We start from the raw sequence: 27,878 nt of genomic DNA, 5'->3' as shown, positions 1-27,878 counted from the left end.
AACACTAGAGGCAACTATGCGTTTTATTCACTTTCACACAAATCACGAGTACATTGACTAATTATGACTTTATAAACACATTTTCTCACACACTGCTATGATATGATTTCAAAACACTTTTACTCTAGCACATTATTTGAAAAATGATACATTTTAACATTTAACTTATTCCAGTGTAATTAGCTTCTACAGTAGTTCAAAAGATACAGTGTTGGAATTTAAACTCCAAAGACCATTGTTCGAAAGTAGTCAAGCGCGAAAGCCGACACGTGAGACAAGAGTGTCATAGAAGCGATAGAAGCTAGCTTCATAAAATGTGCTTTTCTCATTTTGTTTTTGGACACCATCGGTTAGATTAAGGCATTAGTTTAGGTTAAGGATGTCTGTTTTGTGTCTACCTCTCATTTTATTTTAGATCATTATTGGTTAGGTTTAGGTTAACAGTACTTTTTACTCATGTATACCTCCATCTAATAATTACCTTAAAACCTCATCTGATTAACACCATTTCACTGGCTTTTGGCACGGTCATGTAATGTTCATGAGACAAGGCTGAAAAAAGGATGCAATGAAAGTGAATGGTGACAGAAGCAAACGTGACTATATCTCCTGTTGTGGTCAAAAAAGTACAATGAATGTATTTTAGAACAACATGAGGGTGAGAGAATGATGACAGAATTTTCATTTTGGAGTAAACTATCCCTTTAATCTAGAGAACACACACACACACTCCTCTAAATGTTTCCACAGCTCATAAAGTTACAGTGAGTTTTATGTAAACACATCTATAATAACTCACAGATAAGTGTAGGAAACTGGCCTTCAGTTAAAAGGGATTCAAATACACCCACGGCCTCAATAATTATTTCATGTAATATCCTCCTTGTGCTAACACAAAGCATTCTTACTGTAGAGCCAAGGCCATATTGAAACTGCTGATAACATTTGGAATATAAATCTCATTGTGAAGAAACAGTACAGAAACAAAGTCAACACAGTTCAACAACACAAATTAACCAGACTTAATACAAATGACAACACTGCAATTTAACTAAGGTTTTTGAGATAATTCGCTTTGAAAAAGCCCACTAAGCTCAATGAATCATGTGAATACTGGCAGACAAGATACCCCTACCAAATATTTACTTTAGTAACCATATTCTGCCAACATCCCATACACTTATTACTAGCCTACTACTGTAAAACCATAATAAATTAACACTTTAACAGTGTATGCCGTTTCAGAATCTTTCAGAATCTGTCATTTAATTTGTTTCTTTATTTGATGACAATGGTGGCTGACAGGACTATGCTGTCATGTATGTATACAATGTATATAAATCAGACTGTGTGAGGACATCTTGAATTGAGATAATTCTGGAAACATGTGTAATTAAAATTTTCCATCTCCTGAGCATGAATTAATTAACACATTAAATTAGGAGATTAAGCATGTTCTGGAAACAGTGTTGTGCTAATTATCATGCTCTGAGTGTACAGCACATATCAAATGTTGACAAAATAAGAATTAATTCGGCTCTCAGACGAGGCCTGTTGTGCCTTTAGAGAGGCGTCGTAAGTGCTTCTTTGAGGAGAACACATTAATCCAGCAATAAAAACTCAATTGGTTTGCCTGCCGTCTGTAGGGCTTGAATCTGTCAATGGGATTTATCCTTTATTGCAGATCTGAGATCAGTACTGTCATTTACTAAACTGCAGACATGCTTTAAAACTGCATGGGGAAATCTGTAAAAGGACAAACTACTCTTGGAGATTGGACAGGGATTTGACAGCTAGGTCTTGGGGCCATTTAGGAGAAGTCTTATTTGTGCATCTGTTCCTGTGTCAGTCAGGTCACAGAAGAACAAGGCCAGAAGATAAAGCAGTGGCAACAGATGCCATTCCCTGATGACACATTTACAGTATGATTTCAATGGAACATGTGAGAACGTCTGGAGAACTTGACAAACATTTGTTACCTTTTTTTCAGACTGGGTAAGGGCATGCATGCCCACATTTCATGTGAAATATACTAATAAGTGCTGAGATGTCATTCAGATAAGAGGAATATGTGTACTAAAATTATATATTCCTTTTTCTACTTCAAAGATTCTTTCCGTGACCGAGCTAATGACTGTTTCGGTACCAGACTCCACACTCCTGACAACCTCAGACAGCTCTTAAAACCATCACATTGTGCACTTGCCTTTCTAATTCCAAATCCTTATTGAAGGATGAGTCCTAGTCAACACACATGCACACTCACACCAGCTGGAGAGGGGCGTTCCCAGAACATTCCTGAGCACAATACTACCTCCAGTAGGTAGTATGTGTGGTGAGCGTGCAGGACATAAAATGGACTGGCAAGTTGTCAGCCTAAAAGAAATGGGACGTCTCGTGCCAACACCAGAGCACTTTAAATCAACAAAAATTCTAATCAACAGATTTCACCTTTCAATACTTATGGTGGCGTGTTCTGTGCACTAAGCCTGAATAAATGTTGGTCTTGCCTAAATCGACACCATGACAAGCTTGTCAGCACACTTTTATTTTGGTGTAAGAGGCCGGCCACCTGCGCAGGTGGCAAGGGATTAGTTCTACTCATGACATGATAGGACAAACAAAAGGTTTAGCAGATACAGGTACCTCAGGTTAGGTGGGCTAGCAAGTTGAAACTCAATGTAATTCAAAATATTCAACTAAATTTAATATTTTATTGAATAACAGCCATAAAATGTAAAATGATTATTGACAGTTGGCCATTGAGAATTATTACAAACATGATCGCTGTGAAATCTAATTTACACAAAGTGAGGGATCACATTACATCCAAATGGTGATTAATCTAAACAAGAGGGAACACAAACCCCAAAGTGTAGCTATAAAATGCATAAATCATTTGGACTCGTTCAGTTTTAGTGAATAGATAAAGTATGCTTGTGTACCTGTCACTGCATGTGAAGCTGTAAAGCCCAACAGATCTCGTTTCAAAGAATAGGTGAGTGGTTTGCTCAGTATTTCATGTTGTTTCATTAAAGACTATCTTGCAAAAGATTATATGGTAAAATGGGTTTGTAGTGCATTTTTCGCTGTATACTCTAACTTGTTAATCTAAGCGCCAAAAAATATGCACTGCTTATGTGCTCATTTAGCTTATGGTGTGAAACCAAAAAGCACCCTAATTCTTTATACTTGGCTTAAAGGGATAATTCATCCAAAAATTCTCTCATCATTTACTCACACTCATGCCATCCCAGATGTGTATGACTTTCTTCTACAGAGCACGTATGAAGAATTTTAGAAGAATATTTCAGCTCTGTAGGTCCATACAATGAAAGTGAATGGTGATCAGACCTTGATCAGATCCATATGACTTCAGTGATTTAATCCAGATCGTCACAAACGATATAATAGGTGTGGGTGAGAAACAGATACATTTTTAAATTAAACAGATTTTTTTTTATAACTCTAAATCTCCACTTTCACTTTCACATCTGAACGTCACATGTGGTGCCTGTTTAGTTTCACTTTCACATCTGAAAGTGAAAGTTAAAGTGGAGATTTAAAGGGAAAAAAGTACTTTCAGTTTCTCACCCACACCTATTATATTGCTTCTGAAGATATGGATTTAAACACTACAGTCATTAGGATTACTTTTATGTTTCCTTTATGTGATTTTTGGAGCTACAAATGTCTGATCACCATTCACTTGCATTGTATGGAACTACAGAGCTGAGATACTCTTCTAAAAATCTTCATTTGTGTTCAACAGAAGAAAGTAAGTCATACACATCTGGGATGGCATGAGGGTGAGTAAATAAGAGAATTTTCATTTTTGGGTGAACTGTCCCTTTAAAGGAATATTCTGGGTTCAATACAAATTAAGCTCAAATGACAGCATTTGTGGCATAATGATGATTATAAAAAAAATTCATTGCGACCTGTCCCACCTTTTTTTTTTTTTCTTTGTTTTTTTTTAAAGCAAAAATCTGGGTTACAGTGAAGCACTTACAATGGAAGTGAATGGGGCCAAACCATAAATGTTTAAATACTCAAAAAATACTGTTTCAAAAGTATAGTCACATAACGTAAACTATATGCATGTTAGCATTATTTTTATGTGATAAAATCACTCACGAATCTTTTCTGTGTAAAGTACTATCCAATTTTACAACTTCGTTGCCATGACGACACAACACCGTAAACCCTAAATGACCTTAAAAACGATGATTTAAACAACTTTGAACCATAAATATTAAACAAGTTTTAACATAATAATTCATGTGTGCTTTTGCAAAATTATAAGCTTTACATTTCTACCTTAAAACCCTCCAAAAATTGGCCCCATTCACTTCCATTTTGCTTCACCGTAAACTTGATTTTTGCTTATATATAAAAAAAAAAAAGGAGGGACGAGTCGAAGTAATTTTTTGTGGTAGTCAACATTATGCTGCAAATGCTGTCGATTGAGCCTAACTTTCTTTGAACCCTGAATATTCCTTTAAGTTTTGCACCACTAGCATTTTTGTTCAACACTGCAAATGGTTGTTCTTGTCTGACTGCACTCTCAAGCTTCGAACTTTATTGTAAGTGAACTGTGTTTAATTGAGAGAAATTCTTCCAGTCAAAATCTCCAGACTGCCCTGTATTTCCTTAGAGTAATCAACACTTGGAGGTATAATATTGGGAAAAACATGATTCCCACTTTGTTCACTAATCTCTGCAAGCAGATATTTTTTATTGAGAATATATCTTTAATAAACACAAAGGGTGAACCATTATTGATAATGTTTAACAAGCAGGTGAAGGGTTAGGGATGTGGGGTGGACTCTTGAACTTGATACCATTCTCTTGTCATGGAATACAAGAAACTTGCTCCAGACAACTTGCACTTTGAAACCAAAATTATCCTAAGTGACCACAATCTTTACATAAAACATTACATGTTTACTACATGCCAGACTGCTGGATCATACAGAAGCTCCACACCCCCATGTATCAGTCTATCTCACACACACACACTTGGTCTCTCCTTGCTTCCTATCCAGACATACTATAAACAGCCCAGCATAAAGTGCCACCTCTGCATCTAAGCCAGCATTCATCCAAAAACAAAGCCAAAACTTTAGATGACCTACCTCAGTACGCCCTCCTCTTTTAAGTCCTCTGTTTCTGTCATTTTGTTCTCTATTGTTCGCATTTGCTTTCACTCTCTCCAACTTTCTTCTTGCTATACCTCTCTTTCTGTGTTGGCTCTTAACAGAGCCAAAGTCCAGGGGCCAGTATGAGTGGAATTCAAACAAGAAAAGCAGAGACAATTGCTTCTTTGCGGGTAATATCTTTCTCCTGCAGCTGAACTCGTGCACACATATGGATTACATTCCCAGCGAGGCAGCCAGCTAGATTTAAGCACAGTGGCTTCTCTCTCCCTTTCTCTCACTCTCTCCCCTATAAATCCCCCCACACACAGCCTCTGCCCGCTCCCTCACTTCTGCAGTCCTGTTTCGACTCTAATCATTAACTCTGATTGGGGTGGCAGCCCATCCTTTAACCCTTTCATTGGCCTTCTGCCTCTCAGTCCTCGTGGGTTATCAAAACAAAGACTGTTCTTACTCCTCCATTACATTGTACCACTGATTCAGTGCTAATGGGCTGCAGAACGTTACATAACATGCTGATGTAGAGCAATTCATCTGCGGTTTGGATGGACTACGCTAGCCATTCATTGTTATGGGTTTGTGGGAGCTTAATCATGCCCTGTCCAAACTCTTCATGCATGGTTTTTTCGCTGTATGTTGAAGGAAACTGGTGATTAGATATGATAGCTTTACTCACAACAGTTTCTAGGTGCAGGTCAAAGTTAAGATATTAATCTTTAATTAGGTCTTATTTGCTTAATAAGACAGAGCTTTCAACCCCATTGATGGCTTCTGTCATTTTCGTGTGCACGGAAATCTTTGTAGTCAGAGTAGAAGGTCAATGATAATGATAGAGTAAAATGTATCTAGAATGACAACAACAGACTACCTCAGACCAGCCTAAAATAGTTTTCCCAGTCCAGTTAAGGCAGTCCATTTGCTGGTTTTAGATGGGTTTTAGATCTTTGTTAGTTGTTTGGGCTAGGAGACCAGCTGGCCGACCAGCTAAGCAACAGCTTGGCCAAGCTGGGAGACCAGAAAACCAGCTCAGGCTGGTTTAAACTGTTTTTATTTAGTAATGTTAGACCACACACCTTATAATTATGGCAATAAGTTGTATTCTGTTTCTTGGCCTCAGATGTTCAGGTTTTAAGTCATTCATTTGAAATGTTCCTGAGGACTGCTCCATAACTACAACATCTCATTACCAACAACAGTTTATAAGCTAATGAGTCTGCGTGGGTTTTGGCAACAAGCACACTACTCTTTGGTTCAACAATCCCAAGGCCAAATCACAGTTTGTTCACAACCATGCATTTCGCTACATTATTTGGCATTACCATTATTTCAGTCCTCTAGAGATTTGCCAGCTGTGTACAAAACAGTGGGAACCAGTTCTAAAATGTTTCTCTTCAATCCTATACACATGTACTCTGACTTAATTAAAGGTGAAGTGTTTATTACTTTGCCACTAGTGGCACCAAATGGAACTGCAATAACAAAAATACTGTTTTCAAGCAGGTTTCCCAAACACTACTAATGTCTGCCGTTGGTCCAACCTAAAAAAACAATTAAGTGATTGGTTGAGCTATGAGTGTGTTTACTGTACATAGACACCAATTGACTTTCTTCTGCAGAACACAAATTATGATGATAAGAAGAATATTTCAGCTCTGTTGGTCCTCACAATGCAAGTGAATGGGTGCCAAAATGTTGATGCTCCAAAAAGCACATAAAGACAGCATAAAAGTAATCCATATGACTCCAGTGTTTTACTCCATATCTTCAGAAGTGATATGACAGGTGTGGGTGAGAAACAGATCAATATTTAAGTCTGTTTGCTTAAAATTCTTCTCCCTGCCCAATAAGGGGTGGTGTGCATGAATAATGTGAATCAACAAAAACACAAGAAGAAGAATGTGAAAATGATCTGTTTAAAACCCACACCTATCCCACACCTATCATATCGCCTCTGAAGATATATATTCCAGTGGAGTCGTATGGATTACTTTTATGCTGACTTATATGATTTATTTGAGCATCAAAATGTTGGCACCTATTCACTTGCATTGTATGAACCAAAAGAGCTGAGAAATTCTTCTAAAAATCTTAATTTGAGTTCTGCAGATGAAAGAAAGTCATACATATCTGGGATGACAAGAGGGTGAGTAAATGATGAGATAATTTACATTTTGAAGTGAACTATTCCTTTAAATGACTTACCTTTATCGGTGTAAGGTCATAAATGACTTAAGAATAAACCGACTGACAAGGGTTCATTTTTGCTCATTACCCCAATTTCACAATGCATGTAAACACCTTTTTCAGCGTTCTTACTGGCTTTTCCAAAGTGCGCATGTGTTGTGTGCATGTCTTTTCACAGTTTGTCGTCAAAAGCAGAGAATAACTCGATTATTTTAAATCTCATGTAAACATGTTTTTCTTGCTTTGTCTGATTTTTTCAATCAGCTGATTTTTGGGAGTTTTTGGGAGTGCATTGGGTGTCACGGTCCTGTCACTCTGTCAGTTTGGGTTTTTGTCTGACAAGATCATGGCATCATTGTCCCATGTCTGTCTCGTGTTTTGTTTTCTGTCTCTGTGTGGGCGCACGGGTTTGGTGTTGGTTCCCTGCCGTGCGCTCCTTTGTTGGTCTTGTGTTTCATGTCCGGAGCATGGTGTCTGGATCCTGACTTCCCTGTCTGGATCAGCTTCGGTCTCTGTCGGGATCCGATTATGTCATCATGGAGGCGTGCACCCGCATCAGTAGTTCATGTCTGTCTCTCGCGAACACGGGTGTGCCTCGCGTTGCGCTCGCGTTGCACTGTGCACCCAGGTCGCGAGTTATCTTGTGTTTCATGTCCGGAGCATGGTGTCTGGGTTCTGACTTCCTGTCTGGTTTGGTTTTGGCCTGTGTCGGGATCCGGACACTCATGGTCCATGTTCTGTCTGTCTTTGTGTCTGTCCCTTGTGACCGTGGATGCACGTTGCGCTCACTTTGTGCTGCGCGTCCGGGTTGCGAGCTGTCTTCACTTTGTGCTGAGGTTCGGTCACTTCAGCTTTGTGTGTGGCAGAACTCTTGCACAGGTTTCCTGGCTTGTTTTTGTCACCTCTTGCGTGCATTGCGTGGCGTTTGCCTCACAATGTATGCTCAGGTTTTGTTTAGTGCGAGAATGCGTGGTATCACTTTGTTTGCCGTTGCTATGCATTCTCTTGTCTTGTCTGTTGGTTGGCATGGGCGTATATTGCCTTATTGTCTTGGCGATGTGCGCTCATGCCATTCAGGTGTTTTGTGTCTTGTGAGAGCACGTGGCTTTGTTTTTTCTGCATTGCCACGTGTCTTTCTGTCTTATGTCATACCTCACCTCCTTATTTTAGTTTATTAGTCACACCTGCCCTGTATTAACATGTTTGATATCCTTCCCTATTTTAACCTCTTTGTGTGTGCTGGCCAGTGCCAGTTCATCTTGTTTCCAGTCGTGTGTGTTCCAGTCGGTCTTGTTAGTCGGTCCTTTTTTTTGCCACTTTTTCCTCCAGCCCTTCCATTCCTTGTTTTTTCCCCTTTGAGGTTGTTTGAGTTTTTTGCCTTTATTTTGGAAAAATAAAACCTTTTATTTTCAAATTTGCATTTAGTTCCTGAGCCTCATTCTGCTGCATCCTGACATTACGAACTGGCCAAGACGGACCCAGCAGAGATTTTTTTTCAACTGGTCACCAGTGCGGAGCGCAAGTTAAGCAGGCTTACGTGCTATGGCAGGAGGACAAGTCCATGTGGGGTTATGCTCTTGAATTTGTATCATTGTCCTCAGGTCTGGGATACGGTCAGACCTGCCTAATTAATCTCTTTTGGGCAAGTTTGAACAAGCCCATAAGATCAATTGTCCCAGAATGGGGTGAGGATGGGGGGTTTCCCGAGGCAGTCAGGCTTGCCCTTAAATGGGTGGAGAATATCACGGCCTGTCCCTTGGGGGACTTCCAATCCTCATCCCAACCCGAGGACGAGGGCACCCCCCTCACGGAAGTGGACGCCTCGGCCGAGGCCACTTTTGTTGACCGTTAGGAGGTGGAGGAGCCGGCAGCTGACCGCCAAGAGGTGGAAGATCCCGCTGCCGACCGGCAGGAGGTGGAGGAGCCAACAGCTGACTGCCAGGAGGCAGTGGCTGTAACAGCAGCAGTGTTTCTCACCGCCCGGAAGAGGAGGAGAAGTGCACCTACTCCTCAGATGCTGCCAGTGTCCACGGCCACAGAGGCCATTCCCCTGCCACTGCCAGCACCCATGGCCACGGAGGCCATTCCCTTGCCATTGCCAGTGCCTATGGAGGCCATTTCCCTGCTGCTGCCAGCATTAGGGGAATGGCCTCCTTGGCCGTGGGCGCCCTTCTCCTCCTCTTCCGAGTGGTGAGAAACACTGCTGCTGTTACACGGAGGCCATTTCCCTGCCACTGCCAGTGTCCACGGCCACAGAGGCCATTCTTCTGCCACTGATGACATCCACGGCCACAGAGGCCATTCCCCTGCTGTTACCAGCGCCCACAGAGACCATTCCTCTGCCGCTGCCGGCACCCACGGAGGCTGTTCCCTTCACTGCCAGTGCTCATGACCAAAGGTCATTCCCCTGAAACTGCCTATGGTCACAGCCACAGAGGTCATTCCCGTGCCACTGCCTATGACCACGGAGGTCATTCCACTGTCACTGCCTGTGCTCGCAGCCATGGAGGCTATTCCCCAGTCTCTGCCAGGGCTCACGGCCAAGTAGGCCATTCCCCAGTCTCTGCCAGGGCTCACGGCCACGGAGGCTGTTCCCCAGTCTTGGCCAGTGCTCCTGACCATGGAGGCTGTTCACCTGTCACTGCCAGTGTCCACGGCCACAGAGGTGGTTCCCCTGCCACGGCCAGCACCCACGCCTGCCACGTTCAATGGGCCAGTGCCCACGCCTGCCACGGTCAATGAGCCAGTGTCCCCTGAGCCTTCCACTGCTCCGCCCCCTGAGCTGTTCCCTCCTGAACCCTATCCAGCAGTCGCTGCCCAGTCCACTGCCCCCTGTCCGCGGTCACAGCCCAGTACTGTCCTGCCTCTGCCCTGAGGCCAACTCCCAGGCCACCAGACCCCGCCTCTGCCCTGAGGCTGCCTCTCAGGCCGCCAGACCCCGCCTCTGCCTTGAGGCTGCCTCTCAGGCTGCCAGACCCCGCCTCTGCCCTGAGGCCACCTCCCAGGCCGCCAGACCTTGCCTCTGCCCTGAGTGTGCCTCCCAGGCCGCCGGACCCCGCCTCTTCCCTGATGCCTCCTCCCAGGCTGCCAGAACCTGCCTCTTTCCTTAAACTCCCTCCTTGGTTTCCCTCTCTTTCTGCTGTGTTTTCTGTTTTGTGTTAGTGCTCATTTTGTTTGTCTTGTGTATTGTTTTATGTTCCCGTTTTGGGATAACAGGAGGCATCCCTTTGGGGGGTTGTTAATGTCACAGTCCTGTCACTCTGTCAGTTTGTCTTTTTGTCTGACAGGACCTTGCATCATTGTCCCATGTCTGTTTCGTGTTTAATTTTATTTTCATTTTATTTTCAATTCTGCGTTTGGGTCCTGAGCCTCATTCTGCGCATCCTGACATTGGATGCATGCAAACTACCAAAAATCTGCTTATTTAAAAAATCTGACAATGCTAGAAAACCATGATTACATGACATTTGAAAATGACGTTTGCGCATGTGAACGCGCTAACTGTTGCTGTGTCAGACTGGTCGGGACTCTCAAACAAACAGAGTAATGTTTGCAATTTTGGGGAAAATCAACCTACGAATGGCTTACTTATAGTTTTGTAGCCACATGAAGCTGGGACAGGAGAAAGTATTTTAACACTTAAAAAATTGCACACATTACCTTTAGGTTTTGAGGTCCACCTCTAACTCTCTGAAATAGTTGCAATTTTCAGATACAAGGACTCTGTCCCAGCTCTTCATTCCCAAAACAAACTTTAAATGAAGACTGTCCTCATAACTCATCCTAATGTCTGATGGCCCTGTACGTCCCATTAGTGCTTACATTGTGGCCTGTTGTTTTCCAAAATGTTGTTTTCACTCATGCAGATACCCAGACAAGGCTCCTATAGTGTCCATGTCATATCATTGCACATTCCTTAATGACACTCCGTCCATCTTATCAGACACTCTGGCTGCCTTCTCCCAAACATTTTAAGTTCAAGACAAGGGAGGCAGGCATAAACAGACTGAAACATCCCAAAATGCTGGCTTTTGAAGAATTTGTCTTTTAATGGATTATTGTTGTATGCAAACTGTAACCTTATTTAAGTTTATAAAAATATTTACATTGAAATGTAAAAAAGCAGATATTGCACAAAAACAAGTGTCTGTCTTTCTGTATAGTAATAAATAAGAAGCCTTTTCTATTTATTCATATTTGTCATATTACTGGTGTCATATATTTACATGATTAAAGTATTATTAAAATTGGAAAAAATCTTTCCTGTGGGTGATCACATGTTAAATCTACATTTATGCCCATGGGGTTGTCTGATAGCTTTTCTGTAAGATATTGTGCATTCACTCCAAACCCCTTTGAAATCTCAGTAATATGTTAAGTGGCAACATGTGGCATTACCAAGCAAGGTCATATCAATTTCCTGTTCAGTTACCACATCATTCACACATCTCTGTAAACCAGATTGGTAGTACACAATTGGACTCATGGGTAAAGAGTGCACTAGATTTCTGGCTCAAACATCTTTGCGTACATGCAGGATGGAAGCAAAAACATGCATGGATGTGCCAGATGGTTATACTTTCTGTTGAAATGGCCAGACTGATCTCACAGCAAAATCAGAAACAGTAAGTTGACTTTTATTTAGCTAAAATGCTTACTGAAATGTGAAACACTGCCCCCAGTGGCCAAAGTGGTAAGTGTTGTTGGGCATATGGGCACATGTGAGCTCCATTTTTAGATGGACCAAAAGCAAGTTGTTAAGGTAGTTGTTTTCAGCTGTATGGGCTGTACTACAGTGAATAGGAATGCTTATTTTATAAAACATATCCCCCTACCCAAACCTCAAACCTAAACCAAACCATCAATGGAGTAAAAATGTAATGTTAAAGGGGAAAATGCAACCTCTGAATCGTGATTGTTAAACTGATTATTACCTCCTGGTTTCAACATGGGATCTAAACCAAGGTCTCCCACACTACTGATGCAACGCTCTTCCGGCCATGGCACAGGGGAAGGTAAACACCCTGGAGCTGATGAAAAATTGACTGACAGGAGATGGCACTTGTTGGTGAGTCAGCAAAATGTGACCGATCCTAGGGTACTGGAAGTCTCGGAAACAACATGCCGACTTCCCATGTGATCATGTTGAAATGGCATGCCAACAGATATTATCTTCAAATTTATAGGTCTTCACAATTAAATGTAACAGTTCAAATAGTGGTTTACAATGGCAACAATAATGGATGCCCAAATGGAACCATAATGACACACACAGACTTGATGCAAACAGAACCTCGTTTTTAAAAGTGTGCTAACCAGTGTTGAGGAAGCTACTTTGAAACTGTCGGTTGTCAATCTGCAAGCCACACATTATTTGAAATAGTTTAACTACAGTCAAGCTTTACTCTTTTGAAACAGTAGTTAGATTAGCTACAAACAAAAAGGAGCTAACCACGTTGTTTGCCACTTAATGTATTTTTAAATATACAGTATAAAACTCTCCATTTTATAATTTAATAAGAGTAAAATTTTTCTGGCAAAAGCATGTTTTTTTTTTTTTATGAATGAACATTGATAGCAATAAGGGTGACAGAATTAAACAGATATAATAACAGTAAATTCTACTAGAAAAACTAGAATACACCCTACTTTTTATAACCAAAAAAATAGTTATAAATAGTATCATTTAACTAAATATTTCACAATAAAAATAAAAAAGAAAGAAAACTGAGGGACCTAGGAATTTCTGTGCAGGGACTCGAATCTGTGAATTAATAAGTGTGTTTAAATGCACAGTAATACTGACTGCTACCAAAAATCTGCTTATTCAAAAAATCCGACAAAGCAAGAAAACCGTGTTTCCATGAGACTTGAAATCTTGGTATTATTCTCTGCTTTTGACATCAAAATGTAAAAAAGCATGAACGCAACGTCAGTAAGAATGCCAGTTAAGGTCTTTACATTCAACCTGAAATCGGGGAAATGAGTAAACATCCACGTGTACTGATCGGTGAGTTCACAAAGACTTGCTTTAAAGTGTGTGCTTTGTCACCAGCGCTACAGAGCTTTTAGACAGGTGGCTTATTTATGCTTCCCTGGTCTCCATGGAGTTAGTGCCATCTCTCTAGCCTTGCACAAACACACATTTATTGGAAATAGGATGGTGTGTGTATGTGTGTAGAGAGAGAGAGAGAAAGTGGTCACTTTGTTTGCTCTGGTTACATAAGTTTAACCACATGCAAATGTCCATGTGCATGCACACACACAAAATAAGCATGCAATCTGTTCACACAGGAGAAAAGTAGCTGCACAGGAACAAATAATAAAGATGTGACATGGATCAAGCAGAACATCCTATCTACAGTACAACCAGAAGCAAATATTTGAGCACAGCAGTGGATGTTTCTCAGAATCCATGTAGTCCTTTATTCCAGTCCATTTATGTCTGTGATGTCTCAAACCAGAAGTTTGTTGTTGTAATGTGTAGGTGCTGGACAGAATGACCCAGGAGCAGAGGTAACAGTTCCAAAATATTTATTCACAAAGTCAGTAATGTGCCACCATGCAGAGTAGAGAGTAGTGTGTATGTCAGTGGAGTGTGTGCATCGTGGAAGTCAAGAGAAACTTGACAGAATCCTTCAAAGAAGCTAGGCGATGAGAGAGATGTCCAGCGGACGATGCGAGTAACAGCAGAAATGTAGACTGGTACTCCTTCATGGATTACCAGGCTGAACTCAGCAAAGACTGGAAGGCAAACCACAACACGAACAACGCAAGCAACCAACAGAGTTACAAGACCATCTAAACAAATAGAGCGAGGTAAGTACTCAACTTAGTATAACAATCTGGCAAAGAATCAGAGAAACATGAGGGCATATGTAGGGAGTGAAGTCAGACTGGAACAGGTGTTGCTCGACAAGCTAATCAGTGGCATGATCGGCGCCACCCTGAGCACAACATTCCCATGGAAACACAGATAATGCCAGTCGAGCGTGCTTGCGAAACACGAGGAAGAGAAAATGACAAAACAAACCTGCAGGCTTACCAGAACCGTGAGAGTAACCCCGCCCAGCGGGCCTGCCAAGAGTTAAGACGTTTGGTGCTATGAATATACTCTAGGTTCACTCAGCTGGGGTTAAATGATGCTAAAAAAAAGCACACGGATGCATCTTTCTGTCCGAGGAGGAGCGCTGGGACAGGACTGCTCCGACACCAATGTCAGATGCATCCACCTCCACCACGAATTGATTTGTAGGAACAGGAGTAATTAGATTAGGTGCAGTAGAAAAGCGCTTGTTTAAATTGAAAAAGCATCCTCGGCTACCGGGGACCAACAAAAATAAGTGCGAGTGGAGGTGAGATCCGTCAAAGGTGTGACGAGCTGACTTTAATTTCGAATAAATCTCCAATAAAAGTTAGAAAACCCCAGAAACCTCTGCAAAGCCTTGCGAGAATCTGGGGTAGGCCAATCGGAAACAGCCTTTACCTTAGTCGGTCCATGCACACTCAATCGGACAAACGATGAACCCCAGAAACGGAACTGACTGTACATGAAAAGCACACTTCACTCGCACCCAAGGTGGAGAAGTGCCAGGGAGCAATTCGATAGCACAGTCGTACAGGCAATAAGGAGGAAGGGTTGCAGCGCAGGACTTGCTGAACACCACCCTCAGATCAAGGTATGTCAACGGCACTACGGATAAGTCTGCTGGTTCATCCTGCAACGAAACACAAGACTGGACAGGGGAAACAGCAGAGTACAGACAATAAGGACTCCAAGCAAGAACAGTGTTGGTTGGCCAATCGATGTGTGGGTTGTGCTTTACCAACCAAGGATGCCCCAACACAACTGGATCTGATGGAGATGGGTTAAGGAGGAATGACAACTGTTCCGTATGATTCCCGGAGATGAACATGACCGGCTTAGAGGAGTGAGTGATGACAGACAGTGGTGTTCTGCTCAGGGTATGGGCGTTGATAGGTTCATCCTGCTGAAACATGGGAAGTCGCTATTTGGATGCTAATTCGAGGTCCATAAACTTGCCCTCAGTGTCAGAGTTGATCAAAGCAGAAACAGTATAACAGGCCGATCCAAACTGCAATCGAACCGGAAGAAGTGTCCGAAGTCCAGGGGATTTATCCAAAGGTGTTGCACTCGCCAGTAACCCCTCTCCTACCAACGAGCAATAGGATGTTCTACTAGATCCATGTCACGTCTTTAGTATTTGTTCCTGTGCAGCTACTTTTCTCCTGTGACCCAGGGCAGCACAATAGAGACACAATCTATTAATAAGGTGCCGCTGTTTCTCCCTATGGGAGATTTGAGTCCTGGTGACTTGCATAGGTTCATGATCGGGTCGAGGTTCTGACGATTTAGCTGGAGAGGCAGAGCAGGTAGGATGATCAACCGCCATAGCAGGTGAAATATGGTGTCGACGGTGACAGCAACGTATAGAGTAAGGTGACTGGAATAGCCAAATCCACCAAATTGTCGAATCGTGGAGGTAAATCCAATGAATAAATCTCATCCAGAATGTCATCAGATCTGTGCAGAAAGCGATCTCTCATAGCGCTATTATTCCATTCAAAAGAAGCAGCAAGAGTGTGAAACTCTATCGTGTAATCAGCAACTCGTCGATCTCCTTGAGATAGTCAGACAAAATCCTCGCCGCCTCCCGACCTTGAGCCGAGCGATCAAACACTTGACGGAGCTCCAAAATAAATGTCTAATATGAAGTGCAGCAGGGATGTTGGTTGTCCCACATAGCAGTGCTCCATTCACCAGCCCTACTGGTGAGGAGTGTAATGACACAAGCCACCTTCATGGTGTCCGAAGTGAGCATGGATGGTTGCAAGGTAAAGAACAGGGAACACTGTGAGATGAATGTGCTGCAGGATTCAGCCTCACCTGAATGCGAGGTAGGATAAGGAATGCAGGCTTCAAAACGTCCAGAAGACACAGGCGTCGTGGGGGCTGGTGAGGAAACCTCCTGCGGAGATTCAGGAGTCGGAGATGGGCCAAGCTGTTGCACATAGGAGGTGAGATCAGTGAGACATGAGGCCATCACCTCTAAAGCCTGGTTTGTGGTGGCAATCTGATCCTGCTGACGTCCCAGCAGAACTCCCTGCTGGGAGAGGGTGGAGTGAAGAGTGGAATCCTCTGCTGGGTCCATGCTGCAGCCAGATTGTTCTGTAACGTGTAGGTGCTGGACAGAATGACACAGGAGCAGAAAATTCCAAAATATTTATTCACAAAGTCAGTAATGTGCCATCGTGCAGAGTAGAGAGTAGTGTGTTCATCAGTGGAGTTTGTGCATCGTGGAAGTCAGGACAAACTTGGCAGAATCCTCCATAGAAGCTAGGCGATGAGAGAGATGTCCAGCGGACAATGTGAGCAACAGCAGAAGTGTAGATCCCCGGCACGCAGGCATAGACCGGAATTCCTTCATGGATTACCAGGCTGAACTCAGCGAAGACTGGAAGCCAAACCACAACCCAAACAATGCGGGCAACCAACAGAGTGAGGTTAATACTCAATTTAATATAACAATCTGACAAAGAACCATAGAAACATGAGGGCATATGTAGGGAGTGTAATCAGGCTGGAACAAGTGTTGCTCAACAAGCTAATCAGTGGCTTGATCAGTGCCACCCTGAGAACAATGACCGTTCCCGTGGAATCACTGATCATGCCAATGGAGCGCGTCTGCAAAACACGAGGGAGAGAAAATGACAAAACAAACATAACAAACCTGTGGGCTTACCAGAACCGTGACAGTTGTGAACTCAAAAGTGCTTCCACCTCTAATACTGCCCTCTGCACTAATCAAGGTCAACCTGGCACGGCTCTTGGCCTTAAACTTCAGTGCCTTTATCAAAGTTGAGACAAAAACGATGGCCAGTCTCTTTGGACACACATACAATCGCACACATACACATACGATGAGCCCTTTCAACAAACCAAGATAATCTGAGGCACACGCGGACTCAGGCGAGGTCCACTGGGAAATGTTATTTATTGCAACTGGTCTGACCACACAACAGCTTGATTCATTGCCTGGGGTCCAATGTCTCCTAAAACCCACAAATCTCCCCCTTCTTGGGCCAATTAAAATATTCCAGCACCACAAATCCTTTGTTTTAATTCAAGACCATTAACTTGTAATTTACCACTAATCTGTAAACCAACATCAACACAACCATCTCTTCTCAGATTGTAGTGTACAAAGACATAAACGACATCTGTTCTTTCTCAGGTACCATTATCCCCGCATACAAACAGCAAAAATGAACAGTTGACTGTATTAACGTTTCAATTCAGCATTCATATATGATTAGTACAGTGTTGGGGAGTAGTTAACTAAAAGTAGAGATGCTCCTAACTTAACTACTTTTTTAAGTAGCGTGACAGTAGTTCAGCTATTTTCACAATAGTGTAGCTTTTCCAGTAACGGCTAAATTTTTATGATGAGCAGCGGCATAGCGCCACAAAACTACATTTGTCACTTTGTATTGCGAACACAGCAATAAAGCTGAGGGAGTAATCAAACATGCATCCTTGAACCATCCTCACTGTCATGTAACATTGGGAAAACCATAACCTTTACAGTAAGTGAATCGGTTCTTTTGGACTGTTCATGTAAATTAAATGGTTAAAATGAACGATTCCCTTATATTTAGCATTGGGAACTTCGATTTGTTTTTGTGAGTCAGTTCTTTAGGATGGTTCACATAAATGAACTAGTTCACATAAATGATTTTCTGATTCAGTTGAGGCCTGTGCCGAATTAACAGGACTTTGCCATCCTTTTTGAAGCAAAATAATTACTTTATTGCTGCTTTTTATTAATATTTGGATTCAGTTATATAAAATAGGGTGTTTTTCTAGGTGTCTTATTAGTGTATATTAAATATATACTTACGTTCAATTTAATGTTGTCATTATATTTGTTTAACCCTTACGAAAATTAACAAGTGCTTTTCTACCATTGGGCCGAACAGTTCTGAGCACGGTGAAGAATGGTTCCTGTAACATTTCTACTTGAGCACGGTTTGGCATGGCACGATTACCATCTGCTCTCGGTCTGGCTTACTGTACTTAACCGTACTCAGTCATGCTGATGGAATGGCTATAGTATGTGCCAACGGCAAGGTAACTTATTTGTTTCCAAGTAGCTGGAAAAGTTTGCTATAGTCAGGTTAAAAAATAGGGTATGTTTAGTGCATCTTCATGATTTTATGATGATGGTCTAACTAGAAAAGTACATAATTTTTCTACAAGCCTTTTTTGTCTGGAAGGTAGATTACACCAGCTAGCTCATTAAAACTTGTATAATATATTACTTGACAATAAATGTCCTTTTAGCTAGTCTGGGAACTTTTACCTTTATTTGTGTCCTCTGTTATGCACAGCCACTCTGTAAATGATGGTAAACCTCTCACCTTTTCCTCTTTTTTCATGGGATGTGTCTTTTCTGTGCTTTAGCAGAGTAAAAACAAGGGGGGAAAGCAGTCCTAAAAACTGAAATATGCAATCATCCTCCATAGCGCACTCGCTCCAGTGTTTACCTCTCACGTCAACTGACGTACTTGTTAATTACATTCATGCATCTTAAACGTGCCAACTGGCCCGGATGGGCATGGTTTTGCAACGAGAACCGTTCAGCCCAATGGTGGAAAAGCGGCTTATGGTTTACTATTGTAAAACTGTAGTAACCATGACTCTAGTAACCATGACTATAGTAACATGCATGTATTTTTGGCGGAAACCATAGTCTTCATACAATTAACCATAGTTTTACTACTGTAGTGTCCATTTAGTAAACATGGTTTTACTATAGTAATTTTGTACTAACCATGGTTAATTTTGTGTTTACTATGGTTTTATTACAAATATTATGGTAAAACTATGGTTAATTTTCATAAGGGAATGTCACCCTAATTAATTTACAAAATGATGACATAATTTTCATTAAATTATTTAAATATTTGCTTATTATAAGCCATCAGAGAGTAGATTGAACCACAAGGCACACGTACATGTACAAGAGATGCATCACAATCTAATTAACATCTGCTAAACATCTTAAAACTAGCAGATTTACAAACATTCTGAATCATAAACATCTCAAAGACATCTGCTGAAGGTCTTATTGACATTTGAGAGGAAACGTCTTATTAAAAATATGTCTTCCAGATTTAAACACACATCAAATTAGATTCCTGGGTGATCTACATGTGCTATCAGGAATTTGATTAAGGGAGAAAGACATAGAAAGACCGTCATTATTCCTAGCCTTAGTGAGACTAAACTGGAACAGGTACGGGCAGGTTCCTTGAACAAGAGGAATTAGGTTATTTGTGGCTGCATGCCACTTACCCTGAGTGGACTAACCCACTGGGCAAAGAGCACTAACCCTTTTATCTTATCGACAGTGACGCTAATTTTAGAATCCCTAGAGAGGTGTGAGCTTGCACTTAAACAGATAACCAGACAGCGACTTCATGTGCAGGAGAGAACAGAATATTACTCATTTACACTAAAATTTCATTTTAATTTTCCCTCAGAAAGAGCTAAATTGGTTTTTAAACAACACTTGGGCTTATTTTATTTACGTATTCTTTGAATCATTAACTGTCCTCAAAGAACATGAAATAAGACCTAATTCCTTTATAAAACATTAGAAAATAACAAATTGTGACAGCCTATGCAGATAATAATATTTATAGTGCAGAAATGCAGTATATTGTAAGATTATAAGTTTATACATTTCTTGAAACTGATTAAGGAATAGTGTGAAACATACACACTTTCTTCAAGTTGTTTAACATTGACACCCAGTGGCCATATCGCAAGTCCACTCACTCTCTTGTCAAATAGACTGCATTAATTATTCTCTGTTTTCCTGAGGGAAACCATTCCTTGGCAACAATTCAGTAACAACATGTGCAGAGAATGAGACTGAATTTTTTTTTTTAATAATGAGCTCTCAGTAAATTTTCATCTAGGACTCCAATGACCAGGTCAGGTTAGTAGCAGTTCAGAGGAAATGATTAAAAGGTTTTCTCCCTGGAATGGAAAATGATTACAAACAGTTATGTCCAGATGGAATGGGTTCTGAAAGACCATCTCATTGTAGGTTTGTCTTGGAAAGCATACAAATGTGTGTGTGTGTGTGTGTGTGTGTGTGTGTGTGTGTGTGTGTGTGTGTGTGTGTGTGTGTGTGTGTGTATTTGTGGCTTGTATGAGTCTAATATGCCAGGTAAAAATGTCAACAACTCTCTTCTGATGACATACGGCCATGTTTAGACAAAGGTGCATTCTATGTTGCTGACGTCTCATCAGACAGGTATTTAACTCTAGACTTGTTCCACCTCTTGCCTGAGGCAATATACTGGGGGTGTGATTAGCATGTCTCTACAAGCAACACATGTCTTATCTCTCTACAGAAGGATGTTACCATTACTGGCTGTTGTACTTTTTTTTTTTTACGAGACCAGCAGCAATGAGAAATCCATTATACAGCAAAAAATTGGAAAATTAGAATGCAAATATGCAAATTAGATGTCATCAATAGTAGTTTCTCTCCATGATTTAAACATGGATTGCATTCATACCAACAGCGAAGCGTACAAGAGTTAACACGAACCGTATCCCAGACCACCTTTTTATGTGGACTAGGGTGTGGTTCGCATGTGTGCACATCGCACTGCTTTTACACCAACCAAAAGAAAAAAACTATGAAGTCAAACAGACTCGGGTGCTTACCAAAAGTGTAGAAGTTTTGCTTGTGAACAACATGGCTGGTTCACCAGCTAGACCAGCACTAACCTGCATAAACCAGCCTAGACCAGCATGGGAATTGCATGCTGGTTTAGTTGGTCTTTTCAGCAGGGCTGGCCGGACCAGTGTTGGGGAAGCTACTTTGATACTGTAGTTTGCAAAGCTACAACATACTCATCTTTTAAAGTAGTTCAACATTCAAGCTACTCTTTAGTTAAGTAGTTAAATTTGCTACAAACAAAAAGTACCTACAGGTAACTATGTTGAAGCTACTTAAGAAGGCAATACCTTTTACAATATAATTTATATTTTAATCAGAGTCGAATCTGTCTGGCACAGAACAATGTGGGTTTTAAAATGAACAATTTCAATTGTTTGAACAGATAAATTTACACTAAGTACAACAAAAAACAAGAACACAAGCTAATTTATATGACTAAAACTTTTTTGAATATCACCATTTAATTAAATATTTCGCTATGAAAAATAAGAAAATACAGGGTTTTTTTTTTTTTTGTTGTTGAATCATTTACATTTACCGAACGAACTGATTCGAATGAATAAATCTGGCTTTATATATTTAGCATTAGAAAGTTTGATTCATTTTTGTGAATCTTCTTTCATATACATTCCCTCACAATAATTACTTTCCACATTAGAGACAGGACAGTTTAGGAGGAACCGATTCACTTAAAAGATTCAGACTTTGCAATGGTACATTTGAAAGAGGACAGTTTAGGAGCGCGCTCGTGCAAAAATGTGACATTTAAAACATTAATGTAGCATTTGTTTGCACTAGACCGCTAGGCCTACTTGTTGGAAAAACAAGCTTGGAAAAGCTACTCTATTTTGAAAAAAAAGCTGACCTACTGTCAGGCTACTGAAAAATATAGCTAAAGGAATATTCTGGGTTCAGTACAAGTTAAGATGAATCGACAGCATGTGTGACATAATTTACATTTACAATTATTTATTTACATTTATTCATTTGGCAGATGTTATAATATGAAGCACTTACATTAATTCTTCTGTTAAAACTAGTTTATTATAATTGAGCTCTAAAGCAGTTTAAATCATCATTTTTATGGTCGTTTTAGGGTTTATGGCAGGGGTCTTCAACAACTTTCGGACCAAGGACCCCTTGGTGGGTAGAGGGACGTAGCCGGGACCCCTGTTACATATTGGATAAAATTGAGTGTTGCGCTTTATGGCTATAAAAATGTGTATGATAGGCTAACATATTATTGTGTGTACATACTTCATGATGTTTATATTGCAAAGCTTTTAAAATAATCATTAAATAACGTACAGCAGTGGTCTACAACTTTTCTGACATGAAGTTACATTTTACATTTTCCTTGTTAATCACTGTTCAATACTCCCTCCATAATAAAAATAAAAAGACAGACAGACAGATAGATAGACAGACAGACAGACAGACCCTGTCCATGCAGAATAAAAAATGTTATAAGGTTACTAATATGGAGTCTTCATCTCATGTGAGTGATACATTTTATACAAATATTATAAAATTACATTTCATTAGGAGTAAAACTTTGTAATGAGGAAAACAATGACTGAGTGCACCTTTAATTATATTTTGAGAGTCACCGTCCTGTGTGTGTGGAACATTAAGGACCGTGTATGCCAGCTTGATAATCTCAGTAGTTACTATTTATTTACACCAGGCAAGTAGGCTATTGTTCTGAAAGCAAAACGCAACTAATAATAAAAGAAACTGTAGGCTGTCATCTGCTCAACCGCACAGCGCAACCAATGCAAAGCAGACGCGTTTACTCACGCAACCCTCTACTGCAGCGCTGCTGAACCTGATGTGTGTTGCGGTTTGAATGGCTCGTGATGAGCATGGCCACATGAATGGTTTGTCTGCGCTGCGTGCTTCTGCTGACTAGCTCAGTTTCGTCACACTTTAATAGTGTTTAGCATTCCAATCAGTTTATAACTAAATACACAAGATGCGCAAATACGAGCAAGGATTAAAAAGAAAGAGGAAGATTTGGCATGCAGGTGTGAGGAACTTCAACATGTTGATGGATTAATATTCATACACATATCTATAGCTATCGCTCACATGTGAGTGATTATTACAAGTGCTAATGATGGATCAAACAATAATTTGCGGACCCCCATCATGGACCCCCTGAGGGTCACGCCCCCCTGTTGAAGACCCTTGGTTTATGGCGTTACACCCTCATGGCAACGAAGTTGTAAAATTGGATATAATTCCACTCAGAAAAAGTTAGTAAGTTATTTTAATCACACTAATATCTTGCATTTTGACACATATAAGATGCACACCTTATGACTACCGGTATGTCTTATGAATATACTTGTGAAACAGTGAGGCACCATTCATTTCTAATGTAAGTGCCTCCATGTAACCCAGAGTTTTTTTGTTTTATTTTTTCCAAAATGAATTTTTGTCAAAATGAATTTTTGTAGTAGTTAACATTTTGCCCTAAATGCTGTTGCATTGAACCCAGAATATCTCTTTAAGTTAGTAGCCTCGCTACTTGTGGTTAGTTACTCCCCAACACTGGGCCAGCACAGTCAGAGAACCTGACTTCCAGTCACTGGTTTAGGGATGCTTTTTTTTCCCCCCAGATGGTCTTTAGGGAAAAGAAAACAATACAGTTGCATCCGGCTGGACTCTCTGAATGAGTATGAACCAGCGCTCATGTACAGCAAGTCTCTGTGTAGCATAATAGTCATAACAGCTCCCCCGCTGGACACCAGCCAATAATATCTCCATGCCAGCAGAGCAGCCCAGAAGAACAGAGAGTGGGACCACTCAAACAGCAGTTAAAATGGCCTAAGCGGTTCACAGAACAAAGACCCATATCACTAAACCACCATAAGTCAAACCACTCTTCTGAATCCCTGTCTGGTATTACTTCCTGTGTCCCACCTCTGCTCTTTTGCTGTCTCTCTTTAATATTAGCCATCTAAATGATGCTCCAGAGACAGAGGTGGGAGTAAGTGACTCGTACAGACAGTGAACAGACAAGCTGAAGGCTTTAATTTACACTGTGTGTGTCGGCTATGAGGGAATACGTCTATGGATACTGGCTTAAGCTAATAATGCTGGGTCTAATTAGACCCCAGATAGCCTTGCACAGTAAATCAAGGACACACAATACAAGTTGTCATTTCATCTCACAAAGTCAGCATTTTATCAGGGCAGTGTCCTCTGTAAAACAACAGTCTTTTCCCTATTATTTAGCTCTGGTTTCTGTTTTAGAATCTTTGTCTGGAATCTAAATGACTTTAGATTCCTTAGCTTACAACCTTCACAAAACAGTACTGTGGCACTACCATGGTACAGTGGTGGTGTCTTTGGATAATGTTATGGTACTATGATATATATACCACGGTCAGGGGTGCCGTAAGGAAGACTGCTCTTACTCGATAATAAAGATGATCTAGTGTGTGGGATCCCCCTTAAGACGTTAATTGGTTTGTCCCAAAAAAGCCTTTAAGTGCTAAATGCATTTGTACAGAGCAGCGACTCGTGCACAACCTCGCGCTGGAAGCGTCATAAACCAGGCTTGACTGGATTGTGTGGCACGCTAAACAGCGCGGTACAGACCACAAAGCCTGAATGAAAATGTTAATTTTCAACTTTAAAGCACTATGGAGAAAGTCTAACATCTCATAAGTCCCGCCATTCTAAACAGCGCTGATGAGGAAAAGTCGAGAAAACATAATGGTTGCCATTATTGTAGCATCACCAACTGTAGTAATAGGTATGATTTGACAGAAATGTTATAGATTCATGTTAAAACTATAAAAGAGGAAGGAGAAGTCTACTTAGTTTTATTCTAATAAAGGCAAAAGGGTTTTAATTAGATTTTAAAGTTTTTGTCTCCCCAATATGGAATGCCCAAATCCCAATGTGCTCTAGGTCCTCGTGGTGGCATAGTGACTCGCCTCAATCCGAGTGGTGGAGGACAAATCTCAGTTGCCTCCGCGTCTGAGAGAGTCAATCTCGCATCTTATCACGTGGCTTGTTGAGCATGTTACCGCGGAGACCTAGCGCATGTGGAGGCTCATGCTATTCTCTGTGGCATCCACGCACAACTCACCACACGCCCCACCGAGAGCGAGAACCACATTATAGTGACCATGAGGAGGTTAACCCAATGTGACTCTACCCATCCTAGCAACCGGGCCAATTGGTTGCTTAGGAAACCTGACTGGAGTCACTCAGCACGCCCTGGGTTCTTGCTGAGCTACCTACACATCATTGTAGTTTTTTGTTTGTTTTGTTTACAGTTCTTATGTTTTTTTGTTTTGGATGTTGTCTGCCTTATTGTCTACAACAGACAAACACTTTTGGACATTGGTTCTGCAATTACACACCGTAAACCGGACTTCAAATTCCTCAATGCCGACCCGCTGTTAACAAACATGGCAGCGGAGCCCGTTGTCGGTGCAGCCCGGCTGCTGAAACGCAGAAGGAAAAGGGGAAATAGAGCTGGCGTTCTCATCAGAGTAAGACGTCGCGCAAATTGACCCCCGCTACCCAGTATTCTACTGGCAAATGTTCAGTCTCTGGACAACAAGCTCTGCAATCTGAGAGCACGGATCTCTTTCCAACGAGAGATGAGGGACTGCTGCATTATCTTCCTTAAGGAAACTTGGATGTCTGTGGAGATTCCAGATTCAGCCATCGAACCCGCGGGGTTCTCCGTGCACCGAGCGGACAGAGCGAAAGACCTCTCAGGTAAAAGCATAGGTTGTGGTGTATGTTTTATGATCAACAAATCCTGGTGTGATCAGAGGAACGTACATTCTATCAAGTCTTTCTGCTCTCCTGATCTGGAATTTCTCATGCTTCTGTGTCGACCATTCTGGCTACCGAGGGAATTCACAGTGGTCATCATCACAGCTGTGTACATCCCGCCACAAGCCGACACAGACCGGGCACTCAAGGAACTGTATGGGAGTATAAGCAAGCAGGAAACCGCGCACCCTGAGGCTGCGTTCATTGTGACCGGGGACTTTAACAAAGCCAACTTCAAGTCAATAGCATTGAAATACTACCAACACATCAGTTTCAACACACGAGGGGACCAGGTTTTGGACCATTGCTACTCTCCCTTCCGGGATGGCTACAAATCCCTCCCCCGCCCACCATTTGGCAAATCGGACCACTCTTCTGTTCTGCTTCTGCCCGCTTACAGGCAGAAACTGAAACAGGAAGCACCCACCCTCAGAATGACCCAGTGCTGATCGGACCAATCAGACTCTACGCTACAAGACTGTTTTGATCACGCAGACTGGGAGATGTTCCGGTCCGCCTCTGATGACAACATTGAGCTTCACACTGATAACGTAAAGTGTTTTATCAGAAAGTGCGTAGAGGATGTTTTTCCAAACAAAACATTATGGATCTACCCCAATCAGAAACCTTGGATTAATAGCGATGTTCGCGCGGCACTTGATGCGCAGACCTCCGCTTTTAATTCCGGGAACACGGAGGAGCATAAACAAGCCAGTTATGCCCTCCGCAAAACTATCAGAGCAGCAAAATGCCAGTACTGGAACAAGATTGTGTATCTGTTAAGCCGTGGGTCCAGATGGCATTCCGGGCCGAGTCATCAGAACGTGCACGAACCAACTGGCTGGTGTTTTTACGGACATTTTCAACTTTTCCCTCTCCTTGTCTGTAGTCCCCACATGCTTCAAAATGTCCACCATTGTGCCTGTACCAAAGCAATCCAAAATCACTTGCTTAAATGACTGGTGTCCTGTTGCTCTGACACCCATCATCAGCAAATGCTTTGAGAGACTAATCAGAGATTACATCTGCTCTGTGCTGCCTCCCTCACTGGACCCAGTGCAGTTTGCTTACCGCAACAACCGCTCCACTGATGATATCATTGCATCTACACTACACACTGCTCTCTTCCACCTGGAAAAAAGGAACACTTATGTGAGAATGCTGTTTGTAGACTACAGCTCAGCATTCAACACCATAGTGCCCTCCAAGCTTGATGAGAAACTCCAGGCTCTGGGCTTAAACAGTTCGCTGTGCAGCTGGATCCTGGACTTCCTGTCAAGCAGATACCAGGTGGTTAGAATGGGCAGTTACATCTCCTCATCACTGACCCTCAACACTGGAGCCCCACAGGGCTGTGTTCTCAGCCCACTCCTGTATTCCCTGTACACACATGACTGTGTGGCAACACGTATGTCTGATCACTGACAATGAGGAAACAGCCTACAGAGAGGAGGTGCACACTCTGACACGCTGGTGTCAGGAGCACAACCTCTCCCTCAACGTCAGCAAGACAAAGGAGCTTGTGGTGGACTTCAGGAGAAGAGAAAGAGAACACAGCCCCATCACCATCAATGGAGCACCAGTGGAGAGAGTCAGCAGCTTCAAGTTCCTGGGTGTCCACATCACTGAGGAACTCACATGGTCTGTCCACACTGAGGCCGTTGTGAAGAAGGCTCATCAGCGCCTCTACTTCCTGGGACGGCTGAGGAAGTTTGGAATGAACCACCACATCCTCACACAGTTCTACACCAGCACTGTAGAGAGAATCCTGACTGGCTGCATCTCCGCCTGGTACAGCAATAGCACCTCCCACAACTGCAAAGCACTGCAAAGGGTGGTGCGAACTGCCAGACACATCATCGGAGGTGAGGTTCCCTCCCTCCAGGACATATATACCAGGCGGAGTGTGAAAAAACTCGGAGAATCATCAGAGACTCCAGCCACC

At 41.9% G+C, this 27,878-nt stretch overlaps 1 protein-coding gene across 3 annotated transcripts in view; it reads right to left on the bottom strand.

Annotated features, from left to right (window-relative positions):
* The window catches only part of LOC127427979 (pleckstrin homology domain-containing family A member 6-like), a 153,648-nt gene that overhangs the window by 93,100 nt on the left and 32,670 nt on the right, over positions 1-27,878 (bottom strand). The window contains exon 1 of one of the 3 annotated variants that reach the window (XM_051675996.1): positions 5,139-5,424. The exons of 1 other annotated variant lie outside the window; for it this stretch is intronic. In XM_051675996.1, the coding sequence (XP_051531956.1) occupies positions 5,139-5,200 (62 nt within the window). In that variant the 5' untranslated portion in view covers positions 5,201-5,424. Of the gene's footprint in view, positions 1-5,138; positions 5,425-27,878 lie in introns of those variants that run through there. One more of the 3 variants, XM_051675999.1, reaches the window with a different exon arrangement.

This window comes from Myxocyprinus asiaticus, chromosome 37 (assembly GCF_019703515.2).
Source record: "Myxocyprinus asiaticus isolate MX2 ecotype Aquarium Trade chromosome 37, UBuf_Myxa_2, whole genome shotgun sequence".
Lineage (NCBI taxonomy): Eukaryota > Metazoa > Chordata > Actinopteri > Cypriniformes > Catostomidae > Myxocyprinus > Myxocyprinus asiaticus.
This window is presented reverse-complemented; position numbering and strand designations above follow the sequence as displayed.